This window comes from Sardina pilchardus, chromosome 2 (assembly GCF_963854185.1).
Source record: "Sardina pilchardus chromosome 2, fSarPil1.1, whole genome shotgun sequence".
NCBI lineage: Eukaryota > Metazoa > Chordata > Actinopteri > Clupeiformes > Clupeidae > Sardina > Sardina pilchardus.
In genome coordinates this window covers 4858288-4878837 of record NC_084995.1, presented here as the reverse complement: position 1 = coordinate 4878837, position 20550 = coordinate 4858288, and the positions used below count along the sequence as shown (strand labels likewise).

At 41.9% G+C, this 20550-nt stretch overlaps 1 protein-coding gene across 1 annotated transcript in view; it reads left to right on the top strand.

The window, feature by feature from the left end:
* wls (Wnt ligand secretion mediator) overlaps positions 1-20550 on the top strand; it is a 118233-nt gene that overhangs the window by 47357 nt on the left and 50326 nt on the right. The window contains exons 5-6 of the mRNA XM_062517234.1: positions 2334-2470; positions 9766-9934. Coding sequence (XP_062373218.1) covers positions 2334-2470; positions 9766-9934 — 306 coding nt within the window. The remainder of the gene's footprint in view (positions 1-2333; positions 2471-9765; positions 9935-20550) is intronic.

The following is a 20550-nucleotide window of genomic DNA, read 5'->3' as shown; positions in this document are numbered from 1 at the left end:
CAGGGCTGCCAGACGAAAAAAAATGTGACTGTCACTCTCAAAGTGTGACACTTGGCAGCTCTGATTAGAGTCGCTTTTTCAAGTGTTAAGCTAACTGACCAAGAGGAGAGGCAAATAAATGTTACACAGCTCTGCAACAAATAGGCTATAGGACAATGATAGACTTATAGGAGCCTTACAACAGTAGGCTACATGTTAACTTGAAAACTCAAGGAGAAACAGCGAATAATCAGTGAACAAAATCTAGCAAGTTGGAGAACTTTTTGAATGTGGGACTCGGCGCTCAACGCCAAGACCCGCCTTACGTTGCTTCTGATTGGTTTATATTGCGTTTTGCCTTCCGTGGTTGGTTATTGCGGTCAGTCAATCAGAGTTGCTCGAACTACGGCAAGGCAAGGCAAGGACCAAAGTTTATTATCCTGAAAATAATAATTTATACTGAAAGGGGAAAATAAGTGTGATAAATGTCAAGTATGGCGTGTTGTGTGAGAATGGGTCAAATTGCGTGACTGTCACGCTCAAAGCGTGAGACTTGGCAGCCCTGCTTGCTGTTTAGATTTTGAGCGCGCGCATTGACGAGGAAGGGCATTTGCATAGCTACGGTCGGGAACACCCACTGGCGTGCTTCTTCTGGCCAACTTGGAGTTTTCACCTCTGTGTGTAAACGCAAATGTTTTTTTGACCGGTATCGTTAAAGGTGTGAAAGCGGTGAAGACAAAAACACCCTGCGTCGTCATGTAAACGGGGTGTTAGGCTACTGACTGTTCATTGTCCTAATATAAAAGGGGCTTCGTCATAAATCGCTACTTCAACATCAGGCTGTAGCCTACAATGTTTACACTTGTATCATAACACTTTCGGTTTCGTTGCTGCTTCGGCCATCAATTGTCTATTCAACATAGACGCTATTGGGCTGGCACTGAATTTGAGGAAGTGGTATGGGAAGTGTAGCCTATGCCGTAAAGCAGTCGAATTTTGCAGTTCTTGGTTCGTACCCGAACCCCAAAGTTCCGTAGCGCCAGTAAAAGCGATACATACACCGTCAGGCTATGGCAGACGTGTCATTCAACCTATTGTAAATCGATGTACCATCACAAGGGTCTTAGAAATGTATTATAAAGGTTGACAAACTCCATGGTGTTGCTTTAACTAACAATGTGATAAAACAAAAATGCTAATGAAAATGCAATTGTATGACACATTTGCTAATTGACCCTTCCAGAAGTCCCGCCCTCCATAGTTACTGTTGCTACGCCTGTCAAACTTTCGCACCTTGCCCGTCTATTACAATGGAGGAGACACGGGATTTTTTAAACAAATGTAATTTACAAAGACATCGCACCACACTGAAAGCTCATATTTGGTCACTAGCGAGCTACATCTGTCCTCTGTCAACTACAGTTGCATTTTCAGCTCTGAACAAAACCGTTCATGAGTTATTTAATCAAAAGTCGAAGGTACGCGTTGTTTTCGATGGTTCCTCCAGGCTAGTACGAATGACACGGGCGGGGGACAAAACTAGCATAACGTTTTACGCTATACTTCCATAACGTCAATATTTGACAACATAACATGATTGGTACTTCAACTAGGTATTATTTTAGACAGAATTGCTGACGGGCTATACATACGTCTCGTTGAATGTCTGTTAAGAACTTTTTGCCGCCATCGTGAAACGTATCTCGCGGTTATGGAAATATCACGCAATATGCAAAATTTAAAGTTAGAAAAATACGTATTTCAAACTATATCATGTCTTTATAGTTCAACATGTTATTTCACCGTGATTTCACGTGTTTGGGGGCACCACACATCCAAATAAATGCCCTTAATGGCCCACAGGCTATGCAGTCTCCATAGGTTAACATGGCAAAAACTCGAAAGCTTGCCAGGCCTTGCTTGCCTAGTTACGGGTTGCTAAGCCACGATTGGCCTGTGGCGGTTTTAGGGCGTGGCTCTGGAAGGGTCAATTCTAAGGTGGTATACCTTGTCAAATCACTATCAAATTACTATCAAATCACATCATACCCTCAAATTATACCGATGGATCCAAAAATTGAAAATTTCACTGAGGCATTGGTTTTAGTAATAGAGACATTTACCTCCTCTAGGAAAAATGTGCATGCATCGGCCACAAACCATTTCTGTCTCTAATTCTGAGTTAAACTTTAAGTAGCAGTGTGCATGGCATTTTATTTATGCTCTCTTTGGCAGAACTTATTCAGAAAATAATCAGAAACATAGCCTGCCTAAACTTGAAGTGCAAAATTATTTGAAATTTCTGAAGCTTCATGAACTGATGGATGTAATTCATAGCAATGTGTCCTTTTCAGGGAATCCATCAGAATGGTGGCTTCACAAAGGTGTGGTTTGCGATGAAGACCTTTCTGACACCCAGTATTCTCATCATCATGGTCTGGTACTGGAGACGAATCACTTTGATGACACGTCCTCCTGTCCTCCTGGAAAAGTAAGACCAGTTGTGATGTATTGTTTACTTTTATCGTTTCTAGTTATTATGTTACAAGAAAGTCAGACATTCCTTTTTTTTTTTATTAGTGACGTGTTGAGCTCTTCCTCAGACTTCAGCCTAATCCCAATTCTGTTTTACCCCTTCTCCTTCCCCTACCCTTTCATTTTACCCCTAGACCTTGTCACTCAGAACCAAGTGACAATACATAGGGGTGGAAAATATGTCCCTTGGAAATGAGACACCACTAGCCTACCCTAAGGGAGAGCCAGGATTGATTGAAACACTTGAATAAAACATAATTAACAGAGATTGTACCACATTGAAAGCTAATATTTTGTCCCCAGCAATCTTCATCTATCTTCTGTCAAATTGGAATAAACCCATTTAGGAGTTATTTCAACAAAAGTGAAACATGTCTATGTTTGTTCGTAGCCCACCTCCTGGTCGGGATTATTGAAACAGGGATGTCCCACAATGTCTTCAATATTTTACAACATATGCTTAATGGTCATTACTAGACATTAGAAGTCATCTTTACCTAGCCTGACGAGCCAGACCCACATCAAGATGTAGGGTCTGGGAACTCACCGTTGTCAGGGCTCAATTGGAGGGGTGGGATAAACAGTTGTCTTTCAAATTTCATCTCTGCAATAGGATAATGCTAAACAAATCATCTTCTTGTTTTCAAGTAGCAGGCTGCGTAACCTTCCCTCTCCATGCAATATAGGATAACGGTAAACTAGTGTTGTTTTTGGCGGCCTGTTTTGGTTTTAGTTTTAGTCTAGTCTTTGTGTCAAGCTGTCATTTTAGTTTTTAGCAGTTTTAGTCACTTTCATACTCTTTTATTCTAGTCAAGTTTTAGTCGACTAAAAGTATGAGCATTTTAGTCTCCCATATGGAAAAGATATAGAAAAAACTTATATGCCAGCAATGTTTTATATACAAAACTTGTATGATTTACTCTTGAAAGTGGCCCCTTTCTCGTTTTCCTCATACAACGTCATACGTCACACAGATTTAGCAAGGATCTTATAATGGTTTCACTGTCATATAAAAACCTGATTAGGATCCACACAGAGATGAAGTTGGAAGCAACCAAACACTTCCATGTTTTCCCTATTAAAATACAGTTACACAAGTAGTCACACGGCCAAGTATGGTGAGACAAAATAAAACGTAGTGCATTTCTAAGCAGGTAAGAGAGATAACTGTATTGTGTGGCGCAGTAATATCCTCTATCTTGCACTTTCAGTTTCACTTTGGAGTGAGGATATTACTGCGCTGAGTCTAAGTGCTCCCAATGTTATTCCCTATTTTAATAAGGAAGACATGGAAGTGTTTGGTTGCTTCTAACTTCATCCTAATGATCCTTTGATCCTAATGAATGCATTGGGCTAGCTAAGTGCTATCACCGTAGCGCCGCGCAACAGAGCCAGTGAAAAAACGATGAAGTGTTGCTTAAGGCATAGGTGTCAAACTCAAGGCCCGCGGGCCAAATGCGGCCCGCCACCTCATTTCATACGGCCCGTGAGAGCTTAAAGGATCTGATGCAGTATGTGGCCCGCGAGAGCACACTGCAATACAATGCACGCGTGTGAGACTGACAGGGAGGCCACATCAACCACCTTCCTCCATGATCAGTGCAACTGGCTACACCAGATGTGATAGCAACGCGTAGGCTAAGTGTGAAAACAAAATAGACCAGTATTCTAAACTATTTTAGCGAATGGAGCGCCTAAATTATGCGCTCGGTTTAGCCTGCCTGTGAAACGTATGATTGTTTGAAATGCGTATGCTTCTTTGAGAGGGGAATCGATGTAAGTTACTTTGATTTCAATTGGTAGTTGTAAACTATGTGATACATTTATGTCTACGTTTAAAAAGCATGTATAGCCTAATTGTGTGTAGTCCTATTGTCCAAAAAATCCAACTCCAAGTCCTTGCTAGCAAGTGATTGTTTGGCCAAAAGCGAAAGCAAACCTATCTTCTGACCGAGAGGAGGTGCATTCAGATCAGGCAAGCAGAGGTAGGCTAGAAGTTTGTGGTAATTGCCCTGTTGCTTTGCATTTTCATTTCAATTTAAAACGAACAACGCAGAATCCACACAACACCTTTCAACTTTAAAAACTTAATAGAAAAAGTCCACCGGGACTGTTCGCTTCTATGTGTATAGAACGGTGTAGTGACGCATTTCATATGGATGCACTTTTTGACATGTCAGTTAGCCTACTCGTTTGCATCACTGGCAAGATGTCAAACTGCATTTCGTTACTGGTATTTCACTTGTGCAATGACAGTAAAGTTGGTAACACTTTACTTGACGGGTTCGTTCATAACACATTCATAACAGCTGTCGTGAACTGCACACGAAGCGTTCATGACTGGTTCATGAAACATGACTCAACATTCATACCAACCCTTTCATGAATGTGGAAGACAACACGTCAAAAACTTGTCAAAATAAAAGTCCAACAATCGCAAAGCAGCATTGCTGTCTTTTTTGTTTTAGCCAACCTGATCATGTCACATCTTAGTCAACGGGGAAGTCCAGTGTCCAGGACAATTTAGTTTTTTGTTTGTCTGTTTGTTTATTTTATGAAAGTAACCTCTGAAGAATGCATAATTGTCTACACCAATGACTGTAGCCTATATATAAAACAGGAATGTCCAACCATTCAGAGGTCCACAGATGGTCAGTAGTTCACTTCCCAGTATGATGAATACTTCACAACTCGCATAGTAAAGTGAGATTTGAAGTAGACTTCATAAAATAATCATGAGATGTTTACAAAATGCTGGAGGGGATTCATAATACCCTGTATTGCGATTGTTGAACTTTTATTTTAACAAGTTTTTGTGATTTAGTCTTCCACATTCATGAAAGGGTTGGTATGAATGTTGAGTCATGTTTCATGAATCAGTCATGAATGCTTCGTGTGCAGTTCATGACAGCTGTTATGAATGTGTTATGAATGAACCCGTCAAGTAAAGTGTTACCGTAAAGTTGAATATACTCTAATCTAAAAACTCAGAAATATGAAAAAACAACAACCAAAAAAACATGTCATGCCGATACCTTTTGCTCTTCTCAACTTCTCGATTTTAGAAGTTGTATACCGATGCTAAAGATTTTTAGCCTAGAAATCTAGACGCCCCTAGCGGCAGCAAATGTAATTTGGCTGGCGGGGCAGTGTAGGCACGATCCATTGAGCCAGGGAGCTGAGAACCCCCAGCACCAGCGTTCCAATCACAGCGTGTATACAGTCGGTGGGTGGGCTTAACATAATGGTGACTGACATGCGACCAGAAGTTGCGACGGTAACGCATCCTGTTATTTGAAAACAAGAAGATGATTCGTTTAGCGTTATCCTATTGCGGGGAGGGAATTTGAAAGACAACTGTTTATCCCACCCCTCCGATTGAGCCCCGTCTACGGTGAGTGTCCAGACCCTACATCTTGATGTGGGTCTGGCTCGTCAGGCTAAAAGATTTTGTGGCTGGTGCTACAAATCTTAGAAGTTATATGGCCCTTTGAGGGCAACCATTGTGCTGATGTGGCCCTCGGTGAAAATGAGTTTGACACCCCTAAGGACACCAATTTTTTTTGTGAATGAATAATGTATCATAAATGAATAAATGTTCCTCCTTAAAATACTGGGGTCATACGTTTTGGCACCCCTATGTTAACCCTATGTGCTCAATTCCCATAGAGGCAGGCAGATTTTTATTTTTAAAGGTCACTTATTCCATGGATCCAGGATACTATGCATCCTGATGAAGTTCCCTTGGTCTTAAGAACTTAAATTAGCCCACATCATCACACACCCGTCACCATACCTAGAGATAGGCAGGGTGTTTTTGTTCAGTTAGCCTATTAGTCTGTTTGATGCTCATTGAACTCAATGCAAATCAAACCATCTAATAGGCTAAGTGAACAAAGCTGACATGATACAGCGCTTGTTTACGGTTGAATGTTCCGCCTTTTAAAAGCAGGTGTAGCCTAATCCGAATTGTGGTTAAATCCATCAATTAGACAACAGAATCAGTAGGCAGGGTTCGTACGGGTACTTGAAATCCATGAAAATGCTTGGATTTTAATGTGGTGTTTTCAAGGTTTGAAAAATGCTTGGATTTTGGGTAAAGTGCTTGTGAATGCTTGAAAGTGCTAGGCCTACATATTTCTCGGCAGTCTGACCCAATAGACCAATTACTAAATGAAGGGAAATAAAATTAATTTGCTGTCTATTAGGGCACTGCGCTGACAATGACGACGGGTCTGGTGCTTCTCATTCATCACTCCGCAAACATGTCCGTTCGCTAGTCTTCTTCATTGAAAGTGAAAGCAGACGTGTGTTGATGAATGTTTGATGCAAGTTCGATGTGTGTGGTGAACTATTTGTTTCTTAGCAGAAGCCATGAAACGGTAAAGGTTATTTATTTAAAGAGACATCATTTATGAAGTTGTTTTGGCTTTGCCACGCGTTCGCGTCCAGTTTGACGTGTCTGGATTTTCCGATAATAATGACAGCAGCAATCTCGTGATGCTGATATTGACTTTTAATTTATGCGCGTGTAAGTCTAAGCTATTGTGCTTGAAGTTAGCTGTGACCGACTAGCCTACTGGTTTTCATCGTTTTAACCACAAAGCCTGTCGACCTTAGGTCTACTAAATTGTTTAGTTAACACCTTGTCATTTCGCGTTTGTCCAGCCGTTCACCCCCGTGCGCCCCATGTCATTCAAAACATATTTCGGGATAGCCATCTCTCTTTGAGAAAACGTATGACAATAGTGCTAAGATATTGACACGTTGGCATGCTTGGTAAACATCAGTCTTGCACATAATATTGAGCTGATTTTTTTGTGAAAATGGCTTACTATCGCATTGTGCTGATGGATGAAAAAAGTCGCCTATTTAAAGGCACAGTCTGAATTTTAATCATAGCTCTCCATTTAGTGTGTGCACTTTAACAACTAGTGATGAAGCATATATCAGTAGGGTCTGCCATTTATTTTAGGAGAAGGGGTGTAGGGCATGATACTTTGGAAGGAGAGGGAGTGGTGCAATTTGATTTTCTTCGGAGCAACCTCTTCAAACAGCATCAAGATCAATAGGCCTATGGTTCACTATCAGGACTAGAGGACTGTGGGGGCAGGCTATATGTGATCAAGTAGGCCTATATTAAAACATGTAGTCAAAATTATAACGTTATGTTGATTTAAGTTGAAACAAAACATGTTATGAACTGAGAAAATCCATGGTTCTACATCATTGTTGGCAAAATGATCATGATAGCCTACATATTTCAGTGATATCTGGTTTAGTCTTGAGTAGGCCTAGGCTACTTTGCTATAAATGAGTTATAGACTTATATATAGACTATATTGTGGTATGTTATAATGTTTGAAATATATGTATCACAGTTTATCAATAGTTCTCATAAAAGTCATCAGATGTCATCATTTAAGGGGTTATTTTTCAAAAATTTCTCCCGGGGGTGCTGGGTATATTTTCCTCTTTTTTGTCCTTTACCAATCACACCCCTGAAATATGGTGTGAATCAATCCATGCTGTTCAACATTATCGAGTGCTGTCAGTAAGAAAAAGAACAAGGAAATTTGATATGACATAGACCAAATAGAGCAGCAGCAAACACTAATGAAATGGTTCCATTTTCTATGTCCCATTCAGTTAACCTAATGATAGCTGCTGGTAGGCCTATTGGGCTTCGGTTGTATCAAATTTTCTGGTTCTTTGTCCAACAGTGACCTCAAACAACAGGGCTTTGGATTTGTTCACACTCGATTTCGGTACTGGAAAACTGGTCTTGAAAGTGCTTGAATTTGGCCATGAAAAAGGTGTACGAACCCTGAGTAGGGTACCAGTCATAGTAGCCTACCAGGCCTATGTCAAAAGCTGGGAGGAATTTAACACACGGGTTTCCACACTGTGGTAATCAACCGTGATAATGATATTTCAAATGAACACGGTAATTGTTATCAACATTTTTTGTCATGGTTTACCGTTACACTGGTAATCGTTACATCCCTAGTCACATATTACAACACTCTCTGCTATCAATCTGTTGTAAACGATTGCTTTTAGCACCACAGATTTTGATTTTTGTCTTTCTGGGCTCGCTATCACATTATTTACCATATGATTTCGAAATGGCCATCATTGCCTCCTCAATTATTGATTAACTTGAACTACTTTTGAACCACTTTGTTTGAGATGATCTCTTGGTCTCTATCATTCAGGCCACTGTTGTGAAGGATGGCTCACTCCATTCAAAACACTTGTTACAAAATGAGTTACAAAAACTTGTTGCACTTGTTGCAAAACATTTACATTGAAAACATTTTAATCATTAAACTTGACGGCCAGTACATTTGTTAAAAATTGTTATGGTTACATTTGGTATCCAGCTAGTTGCATTAACATTATTTGCAGCGACAGCACATTTTCTACATCTGGTAGATCAGTGGTTCACAAACCTTTCTGGCTCACGGCACCCCTAAACATATCTCTCCATCCACTGCACCCATATTGTTTTACTCTTCACTCTCAACCTCCTTTGTGCATTACTTCCATGCCATTTTATTTAACATTGTGATATATATAGGCCTTAACTGCCTTTATGAGAAGGTGAGGTTTATCTCATTTTTGTTTTATTCAAATGACCCACTCTCTTTAATTCAACTCATTTGATAGAACTTTTGAAAAAATAGTGAACTGAATATGAAAAGAAATATCAGGAACAGGTCTTCAACTAAAGTGCATAAAATATCTGTATCTCTGTCACAATTGTATTTTGAAATTGATATTTTAGCTGATGTCTTTAAAAAAAAAAAAAAAAGTCAGCTCAGGCTGGAAACCTGCGTATCTATCTCCTCTGTTCCCTGCCAGAACCTGTGGCTCCAATCACAAACTAGCTCATCCAAAAGATGCCCCGGATTGTTGGTTGAAGGATTATCCAAGCGTACGGAGATTTGAACGATGCCAGTAGAGCTCAACAGTCCCGCCCCTCCTCGGAGAGAGCACTCCTCTCGTGCAGTAGAAATAGAGCGCAGACTCCCCATACTAATGTTCAATCTTAAAAGATTGAGCCTAGTATGGTGATAACCAGACTATTTATGACCCACAATGGTTTGTTTGCACATTGCTGGGGCCAGTTTTGGTTGTCTTTTAATTACTTTTGTTGATATTTTTTGTGCTCATCTCATCCTTATTATTTGTAATAAAAACGGGTAAAGCAATGTTTTACATATTTATTCATTTTTTTCTCAACAGGATGATCTTTGCCTTGGGCATATCCATGACCTTTATCAACATTCCTGTTGAATGGTTTTCAGTGGGTTTCAACTGGACATGGATGCTTTTGTTTGGAGACATTCGCCAGGGCATTTTCTATGCTATGCTTCTGTCTTTCTGGATCATCTTCTGTGGAGAACATCTCATGGTCAGTAACACCAGAACCAAGTCGGCATAAATCATTTTCAGAGTTAATAAAGATCAACTTAACCCTTTAGGCGCCAGAGGTTTTTTCCTAAAACGTTAAATTTTGACATAATCATTTCAAAAGGCTTTAACCCTCTAAGCGCCACCGTCGAGTTAACTCGACAAGATGCGGTACTGGATAAAACGGCCGAGTTGGTCAAATAGGGTATCAAATTTCGTTCAAACTCCCTGCCACTAGTTGGCAGACATGTCGTACTACGTCCCCGACTCAGAATTACGCCATGCTTCTATACAAAATATTCAAGGAAGGGCAGTTTAAATCAGTGCGAAATATCAGCTGAGCTAGTTTGCGGTGAGCCATTGTGCCAGAGCGGTATTGTGAACGAAAACGAGTAATAGCATTAGATAATCATCTAAACACATCAAAAAAGTTTACCAGGAATGAAGTGTTGGGTCTTCTGTTCAACTGACAGTGATTCTGAAGTGAAATATCTGCCTATCTGGCTGACGGGGATTTGTTTATTCACACGCGTCTCTGCCTAGCAAGCAATGCTGCAGCTAGACAACGTAAAGATAAGTCCTACACCAAGCACAAACATGGATCTTTTGCCCAATGTCAGTGTTAGGAACAGTATTTCACGGGAGGTGTTCATAGGGAAGTTAGCAGACCCTCATCAGACGTGTTAGTTGTGTGGAGAACGAACGTTCTCTGCCTTTTTTTTATCGCGCTAGCCATTTTGCTCCGTCTTCCGTGTGCCTCTCCATAATTGCGAGCACGGTAACGTGATGGAGCCATTGTCCAATACTAATGGGTATGTTGGTATGGAGGTCGAAGTGTCCATTGGACAGGGCTGGACTGGGACCAAAAAACGGCCCGGGCATTTTTGGCCATAGTGGCCCACCATGATAATTTACACGATAAAACATATGTGCACACTGTTTTGTTTGTAAAAAATATTTAAGTAAACCGCAGTAGCCTGCATGGAAGCGAGTAGGCTAGCCTACCCTTGCTAAAAAAATATTAATTATTATTGTACTCTCTCTCTCACACACACACACACACACACACACACACACACACACACACACACTAGAGTGACCTTTAGACCAGCAAGGATGAGGTTGCGCACAAAACTCATGCTATTAAATGCTTCACTAAATAAAACCTGCTATAATTTATGTTGAGCATTTGCACAGTTTTAGCCAACAATTCACCTTGATACTATTTAGTGAAGATGTAGGCTATAGGCTACACATCCCAAAACATTTTCATTGTTAATTCCATGGGCTATCACCATTCCTGTTTCATTCCATGCGTCTGACTGCATGTCTGTGTGGGTGTCTGCTTGACGCAAAGAAATGTGATAGTTTGCTTGTTGTACTGCGTCAAGATTGAAAACAATTTCGACCAATCGTGACTGTCTTAAGATTTCAGAAGGTTGATGGCGAGCCGACAACTCCTTAATTTAATGGGTATCGCAATTCAAATGCGGGGGGTAGGCCTACACAGAAACCACACAAAAAGACGCGCTCACACTATAAAGCTTTGTTTTGCTTAACTGGGTGCTGAATCATACATAGTAGGCAGGTTAATACATCTAAAAGAAGCAAGGGGAAAAAGCAGTCGCAGATTTCAAAGTTTTAATTGTTCGTTGTGCGCCCAAAAAGTTCAGCCAACATTTCGGCTCCTTCTTACCTGTCTCACAGTAGCTATTCTGACCTCCTCCTCTATCTGTCCCTGCTGGGTCACGTCTCTCACCTCTTCCTCCTCCTCCGAATCAATTTGAATAGCTACTCCTTCCTCTGTGTAACTCTGTTGCACACTCGCATGTGCCTCTCTGAAGCCTGCACTCGGTGCTGCTTCTGCACTGCTGCTATATGTCGACGGCCCTGTTTGAACTTGTGGTGGCAAACATTTCTGTAATTTTAGCACATTTTTGCTGCATCCACTTGTAGGCTTTAGCCTTTTATCTCGCAACTTCTCTGCGCCCCCCTTGCGCTTTTGTGGTTTGTCTTCGTACATTTTCATATACGGACGGTCTCAAACTCCGGTCGAACTCCAGTCAAGAGGGAGATGAGGCCGGGAGGGAGATAGGGAGGGCCCTGAGATTTCATTGGACTAGCCCAATGTCCATTAAGGCAGTCAACCAATGGGCCGCGATCAGGGCTGGACTGGGACCAAAAAACGGCCCGGGCATTTTTGGCCATAGTGGCCCACCATGATAATTTACACGATAAAACATATGTGCACACTGTTTTGTTTGTAAAAAATATTTAAGTAAACCGCAGTAGCCTGCATGGAAGCGAGTAGGCTAGCCTACCCTTGCTAAAAAAATATTAATTATTATTGTACTCTCTCTCTCACACACACACACACACACACACACACACACACACACACACACACACTAGAGTGACCTTTAGACCAGCAAGGATGAGGTTGCGCACAAAACTCATGCTATTAAATGCTTCACTAAATAAAACCTGCTATAATTTATGTTGAGCATTTGCACAGTTTTAGCCAACAATTCACCTTGATACTATTTAGTGAAGATGTAGGCTATAGGCTACACATCCCAAAACATTTTCATTGTTAATTCCATGGGCTATCACCATTCCTGTTTCATTCCATGCGTCTGACTGCATGTCTGTGTGGGTGTCTGCTTGACGCAAAGAAATGTGATAGTTTGCTTGTTGTACTGCGTCAAGATTGAAAACAATTTCGACCAATCGTGACTGTCTTAAGATTTCAGAAGGTTGATGGCGAGCCGACAACTCGTTAATTTAATGGGTATCGCAATTCAAATGCGGGGGGTAGGCCTACACAGAAACCACACAAAAAGACGCGCTCACACTATAAAGCTTTGTTTTGCTTAACTGGGTGCTGAATCATACATAGTAGGCAGGTTAATACATCTAAAAGAAGCAAGGGGAAAAAGCAGTCGCAGATTTCAAAGTTTTAATTGTTCGTTGTGCGCCCAAAAAGTTCAGCCAACATTTCGGCTCCTTCTTACCTGTCTCACAGTAGCTATTCTGACCTCCTCCTCTATCTGTCCCTGCTGGGTCACGTCTCTCACCTCTTCCTCCTCCTCCGAATCAATTTGAATAGCTACTCCTTCCTCTGTGTAACTCTGTTGCACACTCGCATGTGCCTCTCTGAAGCCTGCACTCGGTGCTGCTTCTGCACTGCTGCTATATGTCGACGGCCCTGTTTGAACTTGTGGTGGCAAACATTTCTGTAATTTTAGCACATTTTTGCTGCATCCACTTGTAGGCTTTAGCCTTTTATCTCGCAACTTCTCTGCGCCCCCCTTGCGCTTTTGTGGTTTGTCTTCGTACATTTTCATATACGGACGGTCTCAAACTCCGGTCGAACTCCAGTCAAGAGGGAGATGAGGCCGGGAGGGAGATAGGGAGGGCCCTGAGATTTCATTGGACTAGCCCAATGTCCATTAAGGCAGTCAACCAATGGGCCGCGATTCGCTACCGTTGTGGCCGTACGTTATATAAATGAGCCTAATATTTTTTATTATTAGCCTATTATTAAATAGACAGCCTCGGCCCAAATATGCGTCGGCCCACCGGGCATTGCCCGGTATGCCCTATGGCCAGTCCATGCCTGCCATTGGACAGCTGTGGGGCAACGTAGCGGCAGTGTGGGAAGTCGTAACGAGAATGACAACAGACGGAGCCATGCTGATTCACTCCACTCGGGAGGCACGCGTGGCAGACTTACAGGCTGTTGTCAGACAAAATAGGCTACAGGTGTAGGCATTGTGGGGTGGGTTTTTATGTTATGCCTTGCAATGAGAAGTAGACCCATCATGAAACAGTTAGCAGACCCTCATCAGACGTGTTAGTTGTGTGTGGAGAACGAAAGTGGCGTCGGGGCACTGTGTTTTTATCACGCTAGCCATATGCTCCCTCGACAGTGACAGTGCCTCTCCATAATCGCGAGGACGGTAACGTAGTGGAGCCATTGTCTAATATCAATAGATGTGTTATGGATTGTACAGATTACACAACTTTTTTGTCTTTCACGATTATCTTTTACGATTCATCATGTCAGACTAGGCGATCAGAGAACCACAAAATCATGCAGTGTCGTGGCCGCAAGAGTGGCCACATTACAAGATCATTTATCGTAGCCTTCTCGTCGTGTGTCGTCACAGTATCAGTGTCAACACGGGAGTCGTAGGAGATTCCCCAAAAATTCTAACATGCTAGACTTTTGGTCGTAACGTCGTAGAATGTCGCAGACAATAAATTGCGGGTCGTTGAATATGTCAGATTACAAGACGCTTCCTTCTTCGAACGTCGTTCCCGACTTTGAATATTTGGACCCGACAATAGAAATGTGTCGGCCATGACACAATCGTGGCAAAATCGGGCTGAAATCTTGTAGTCTGCACGGGCCATTAGACAAGGTCGACATGTCCATATGAGAGCTAGGGGAAACGTAGAGGCAGTGTGGGGAGTCGCAACGTGAATGACCATAGACGGAGCTATGCGTGTTCTCTCCACTCGGCCGGCGCGCGTGGCAGATGTAAAAGCTGCCGTCAGACAAAATAGGCTACAGGTGTAGGCAGTGTGGAGTGGGTTTTTATGTTATGCCTTGCAATGAGAAGTACCATGAAACACAATGTAAGGCATTCTTTTCACTAACAGAAATGCACTGTTATGGCGCACCTATTTTTGGTTGCACCTCAAATATCCAACAGTAAATATCTTCAGAATACTGATATAGTGTATAACTGATGTTTAGTGTATATAGGTGCTACATAGGCATAGATCTTTATACTAGAAAATGACAACCCCCCCCCCCCCCCTCCCCTATTTTCGAGCCTTGAAACACAGCCAATGACATGCGTTTTGGTAACACTTTATAATAACTGCACACAATTAATAATTTATTGAGCATTTGTTACCTATTAGTTAAAGGTAGGGTATGGAATTAGCTCACACGTCAATCATCTGCGGAACGGGCAGGGCTCGAAAAACTCCAGCCAATAGTATTCTAAACCCTATACCATCATTTCACAGCTTGTTCGTCAATCTAACGGTCTTACTCCTCCCCTCCCCCCTGCGCGCGCGCGACCCTTTCGTGCACATACTCAAAGCTGGTGACCTTGAGCCAGTGCTGAAACGAAACCAACTAGGCCTGCTATCCTTGCCTGCTGCACGTCCCCTATGTTCCCCTCTTGTTGTATGTGTCACTTCATTTCCATACAAACTAGGGCTGCACGATACAGATGGTACGGGTTGAGAATTCTCCTTTCTTTCCCGCACATCGGGACTCCCGAAGCATCGGGACTGTAATTAAAACTGCAACCGCAAGGGGGCAACATAAGACCGCCTTAATAAAATGAAGGTTCGGCTCATACCGGAAAACACGGAAAAACCCGAAGACACCGCGCTGGTGACAAGCGGAGAAAAGAGACATCACGCTCGGCATGTCAGATTGCAGTTTCAGAGTTTTCGAATGTTTACAGCCTACCTCACAGCTGGCTCTCTCACTCGACGTAGCCAACTCAGCCAGTCCAGCAGAGATGCCAGAGCAACGTTTTGGTCAATGGAGAGGGAGAGAAATGCTCCGCATATCCGTCTCATTTAATCCGTCTCATTTAATCATTAAAATGAAGGTGATGACTGGCGAAATTATAATCAAACGACGTTTCAATAAACCATTGTTGAAATTAATGAAAATGGTTTTAGAAGCCTTCAATTCAACCTGAAAAACTCGATATAGGCAACCTTAGATTAATTAATTAATTCATTAGGCTACGGTTACAAGACCGCATTTCCGTGAATAGGCTATTATTGTCAAGGCGAAGACGAAAGAGATGGACAAGATGGACATTTAGGCTACATTTATGCTAGGAATACTTACAAATGTGTAGGCCTATAGGCTATTTTAAAACGGAGGCATGTTCATTTTAACCGGCGACGCTGGGTAGCTTACCCAGCACTTTTTCACAGATTTTGTCCCCACCACTTTTGACAACTGAAAATAAAATGTATTTAACAGAAATATCTTTAATAGGCCTACATGCCTATCATGTCACTTTACTTATAACCGTAGGCTACATGCATGGAGAAGATCGCGCATTTTGTAACATTGTAACAATGGATGGTCAGATATGCGATAGGGCAGTGAGGGTGATTCATTGTAACCATCGACTAGTAGGCCTAGCTCCGCAAAATAAGTTTCTAGCAACTTAGAATTTATGGATCTCGTTATGCATGTTCATGTTGATTCAGAGATAGACATAGACTACCGTAGACTACCGTGGGCTACTGTGCGTCAATATAACAGCATTTTATCATGTGGTGAATTAATGACTAACGTCAGTTTAACATGTCAGAACTTTTGATCGGCATTTCAAGTGCATGCCGCGAATAAATGAACTCGACTGACTGAATCCTTTATATTTCTTGGCTAAGTGCGAAGAGATTGACACTAACTGTGGCGTAACTGGTTGAGGCATCTTAATCATACGTCAGCGACCGGGGTTCAAAACTTACACTACGAACCTCCGGAACCCATTAAGACAAGAGGCATTATTTTATTAAAAAGTTTTGCGATTTTTTTATGATTGCGATGTCTGCTGAAAAGAAAAGTTAATATGTGAATTCGTGGTTCAGCGCACACACACACACACACACACACACACACACACACACACACACACACACACACACACACACACACACACACACACACACACACACACACACACACATTTTGACATTTACATAATAGGGCTCTGGCACACGCCTTGCATTCTAGGAATATCGCCGCCATTTGGTAGCGCACTGAACGTAATATCCATTCATTCAGATGCACAAGACAAGAAGCAGAAATATAGTAGCGATTTATTCTTTTCCTCTTGCGATCGTGGGTTGCACTGTTACACCCCACTACACAGCAACATACTACCAAGAAGGCAAAAACTAAGTAACAGGAACACACTAAAAGGCGGGAGTAAATCCATAGTAATCCATAGTAAACTAAGGAGTGAAGCTGCCAATGTGGCTGTGCCCGCGAAGTTTTGATGTCATGATCCCGAGCCCTAGTGTCAGGAAGTGTCTGTCGAGAGAGAGGGGGGAGGGAGGCAATCGTCCTCAATGCCGCATATAGGTAGGCTATAATGTCTAGTGAACTGGTTAGACAAGTGTGGGGGAGGGGGAATGATCGCACAAGACAATTGCTCTTCATGAAATGGGTAGTCTCACAGACGTTTGTCGATGTTTAAACGTAGCCTACTACATCACTTGCGAAATCGTGAAAAGACGTGGCACATAGAATTATTAGGCTACTGGATTTAATATAGCAAGCATAGACTTTGTTCATCCTATATTAGCCTATATTAAAATGTAATGTGCTGCGGGGAAGCATTTGGGAAGTCAGTTTAAGTTGTCCTGTAACAATTTGCCTCTTATTATAGAAGAAGAAGAAGGCCTTAAGTTAACGGACTGAAGGCCTGTTTACATGTCAAACATGCATTAAATCTAAGAAACGAAAAACACAAATATCATTGTGTCGTAAACAGTTAATGACTTCGTGGCCACTATGCGCAACTGCATCGCGCAGTGAGCTGAAGGATAGGAGGACCGACACTTATTAACACAAAGCTTTGTAAAGCACTAACAACCACCCCTCAAAGTTCATTGTCCATAAGTCCAAACAATAAGTATAAAAATCCGACAATCCAAAACGATAACGAGATCTCCCAGAAACGAAAAACAAGTTTGTTGAGTAGCCTAGTCCTTCCAACAATCTCAGCTTTTGCGTTTGTTAGATAAAAGGCATTCTGTCCTGCTGTATTCCAATGAGAAAAAATCATCCACAAGGTAGGCTAAGGGTCACGGTAATGCAGCATGCAGGAATCTATATATGCACAAAACGAATGAATGGGTTATATCGGCCAAAACGAATGAATGGGTTGGGAGAGTCGTCTGGCTGTGTCAGCAGACTGCAGTCGGTCTCGAGGGGTTAAATAGCGCACGTACTTGAATTTTAATCTGAAGAAGACCACACAGTCGAAACGTCATTCCTTTGTGATAAAGAAAATCAAATCAAATCAAAAAAGAAGGATTTCAAGTGTGCGAACCTTTTTCCATTTTTTTATGATTTAGCCTACTCTTGTTCTGCACCTTGACCGGGGATGTGCACAAACTTTTTTACTACACTTGAATTTTAAACCAACTCTTCTCTAGCCTATATCCTATAGCCATACTTTAATAATCAGATGTTATGCTCATTTTTGTAGGCTACACCTCACCGGCAAGCACGCACGCAAATGCTGCTTTTGCACATCTACAATATTGGCCAGGCTATATAGAATAGGCTTTTAGGACTGTATTTTGCCTTCGTGCAACTTTAGTTGTGCTCAATCTAAATTATTGTCAGTAAGGATAGGTCATATTACCAAATGGCGAACCTCGAAAATTATTTAGGATATAGAGCCGTGTCCATTACGCATGCCGTTATTTGTTAGGCTATTGTTTTATTTGAGTGTTTTTGTCTACCATGGCAAACATAGTTGAAACGTTCTCTCTAAACTTATGTATTTCCAATCGGCTTTCACAAAACCGATGAGGTCCAGATCTCAGTGGCCTCATAGCTGCCTACAGCCATGCATAGTAAGCCTAATGATAGCCTAATAGTTATGACATTAATAGCCTATTAATGACCTCATGTCGGAATGGCACGTTGTTTGAAAAAAAAAGAAGTTAAATAGGCCTAGGCCTACCGCCGAGTGGGGATATGTCGGAATGAACAGCGGATACCAGCTGGGTTGTAAAACATTACTGTATTCGTTGATCTTATCGATGCAGTCCTTGCGGCCACTTCTCCCCATCGTAGGAAACTTTCTGTTTAGTGTGACAACACAAAGGCCTTCACGTTGTGTGGCAGTGCTTGCTTGCCCTTCGATCCATCCCAGTTGGTGGTTTTGCACCTGTCCCTGAGTTATAGTCTATATGAGTAAGCGCTTATGCTCTAACCGCATAATAAAAGAAGCACCTGCAGCAGTGCTTATGGCAAGGCTATTAACACCTGAGCTATGGACAAGCAGTTATGCTCGAAAATTATCATAATAACAGACACACCTAATTGTATGGCTCTATGTTTAAACACATCAAATTAGCAAGCATTTCCGCAGCAACGTTTGCTTTCTTTTTCTGTCGGTCCGCGGTTGCTTGGTCAATTGCGCAGCAAATTATCAGATCACCGGACCTAATTTCACCCCATGTCTTGCGGACCAGCAGCAGTCTCCACGTTTCGCGGCCCATAGTTTGAGAAACCCTGCATTAAAGTGTCATTAGGTTGTAGGCTATATGTTTAGTGATTTCTTTGTGTGTTTTTCATTGTAGTGTGTGTGCATTGAGTAGTTCCTTAAAATACGGAACAAATAGCGTCCCGTATATCTGTTCAATACGGAAGAAGACTAACTATTACTTATATATTTCTTATAACGAAACGCGAAGAAAAAATACGAGGACTGACCATCTCGTTTCTCCGCGTTTCCCCCAATACCATGGCGACAAAGAGAAATAAATATGATTTGACATTTAAGCTGATTGCTGACAAATTTGCCACACAATTCGGGAGAAGCAGCGGACAGGAGCGCCACCACAAGCAAGCACTTCTAGCCCAAATTAACATGGCAACGTTGCCTATGACTAAAGTGTCTAAGTAGGCTAGTCCTACTAATATTACATTTGATTGGCAGCATGTTTGTAGCGCGCCAGTTTACCCATCCCCTACATCAAAACAGCTTAGAATCAATCAAAGAATCAGTTGTGTCGGCGTTAGGCTGTAGGCGATTTTCTATAACCATTTTCATTCATTTCAACAATGGTTCATTGAAACGTCGTTTGAATAATTTCGCCAGTCATCACCTTCATTGTAATGATTAAATGAGATTAAGGAGTCAACTATTGACGGATATGCGGTCTTCATCATTTTGAAATGCGGGATGAAACTTTCTGCCACCTGGTGGTTGTTTGGGTACATTGCCTTAGCCTCGAAAAAAATCGGCTTGACGGCCTGCGGGATCTCTTCGGGAGTCCCGCGGGAGAAGGTGCATTCTCAACCCGTACCCACTGTATATCTAAAATGTATCGTTATCGCGATATCAAAGCTTGCGATGGATGTACCGCAAAGATTACTTAATTTTCGATAAAATTCGATACATTTTCTGTGCCGTGCATTTCATACAGTCTATGGCATAGGTGTCAAACTCAACGGGCCCGCCACCTCATTTCATATGGCCCGCCAGAGCTTAAAGGATCTGATACAGTATGTGGCCCGCGAGAGCTTACAAGGTCTGGTACAGTTTTTGCGTATAGGCAATAATACACTGCAATACAATGCACGCGTGTGAGACTGACAGGGAGGCCACATCAACCACCTTCCATGATCAGTGCAACTGGCTACATGAGATGTGATAGCAAGGCGTAGGCTATGTGTGAAAACAAAATAGAGTATTCTAAACTATTTTAGCGAACGGAGCGCCTAAATTACGCGCTCGGTTTAGCCTGCCTGTGAAACGCAGGATTGTTTGAAGTGCGTGTACTTCTTTGAGAGGGGAATCGATGTAAGTTACTTTG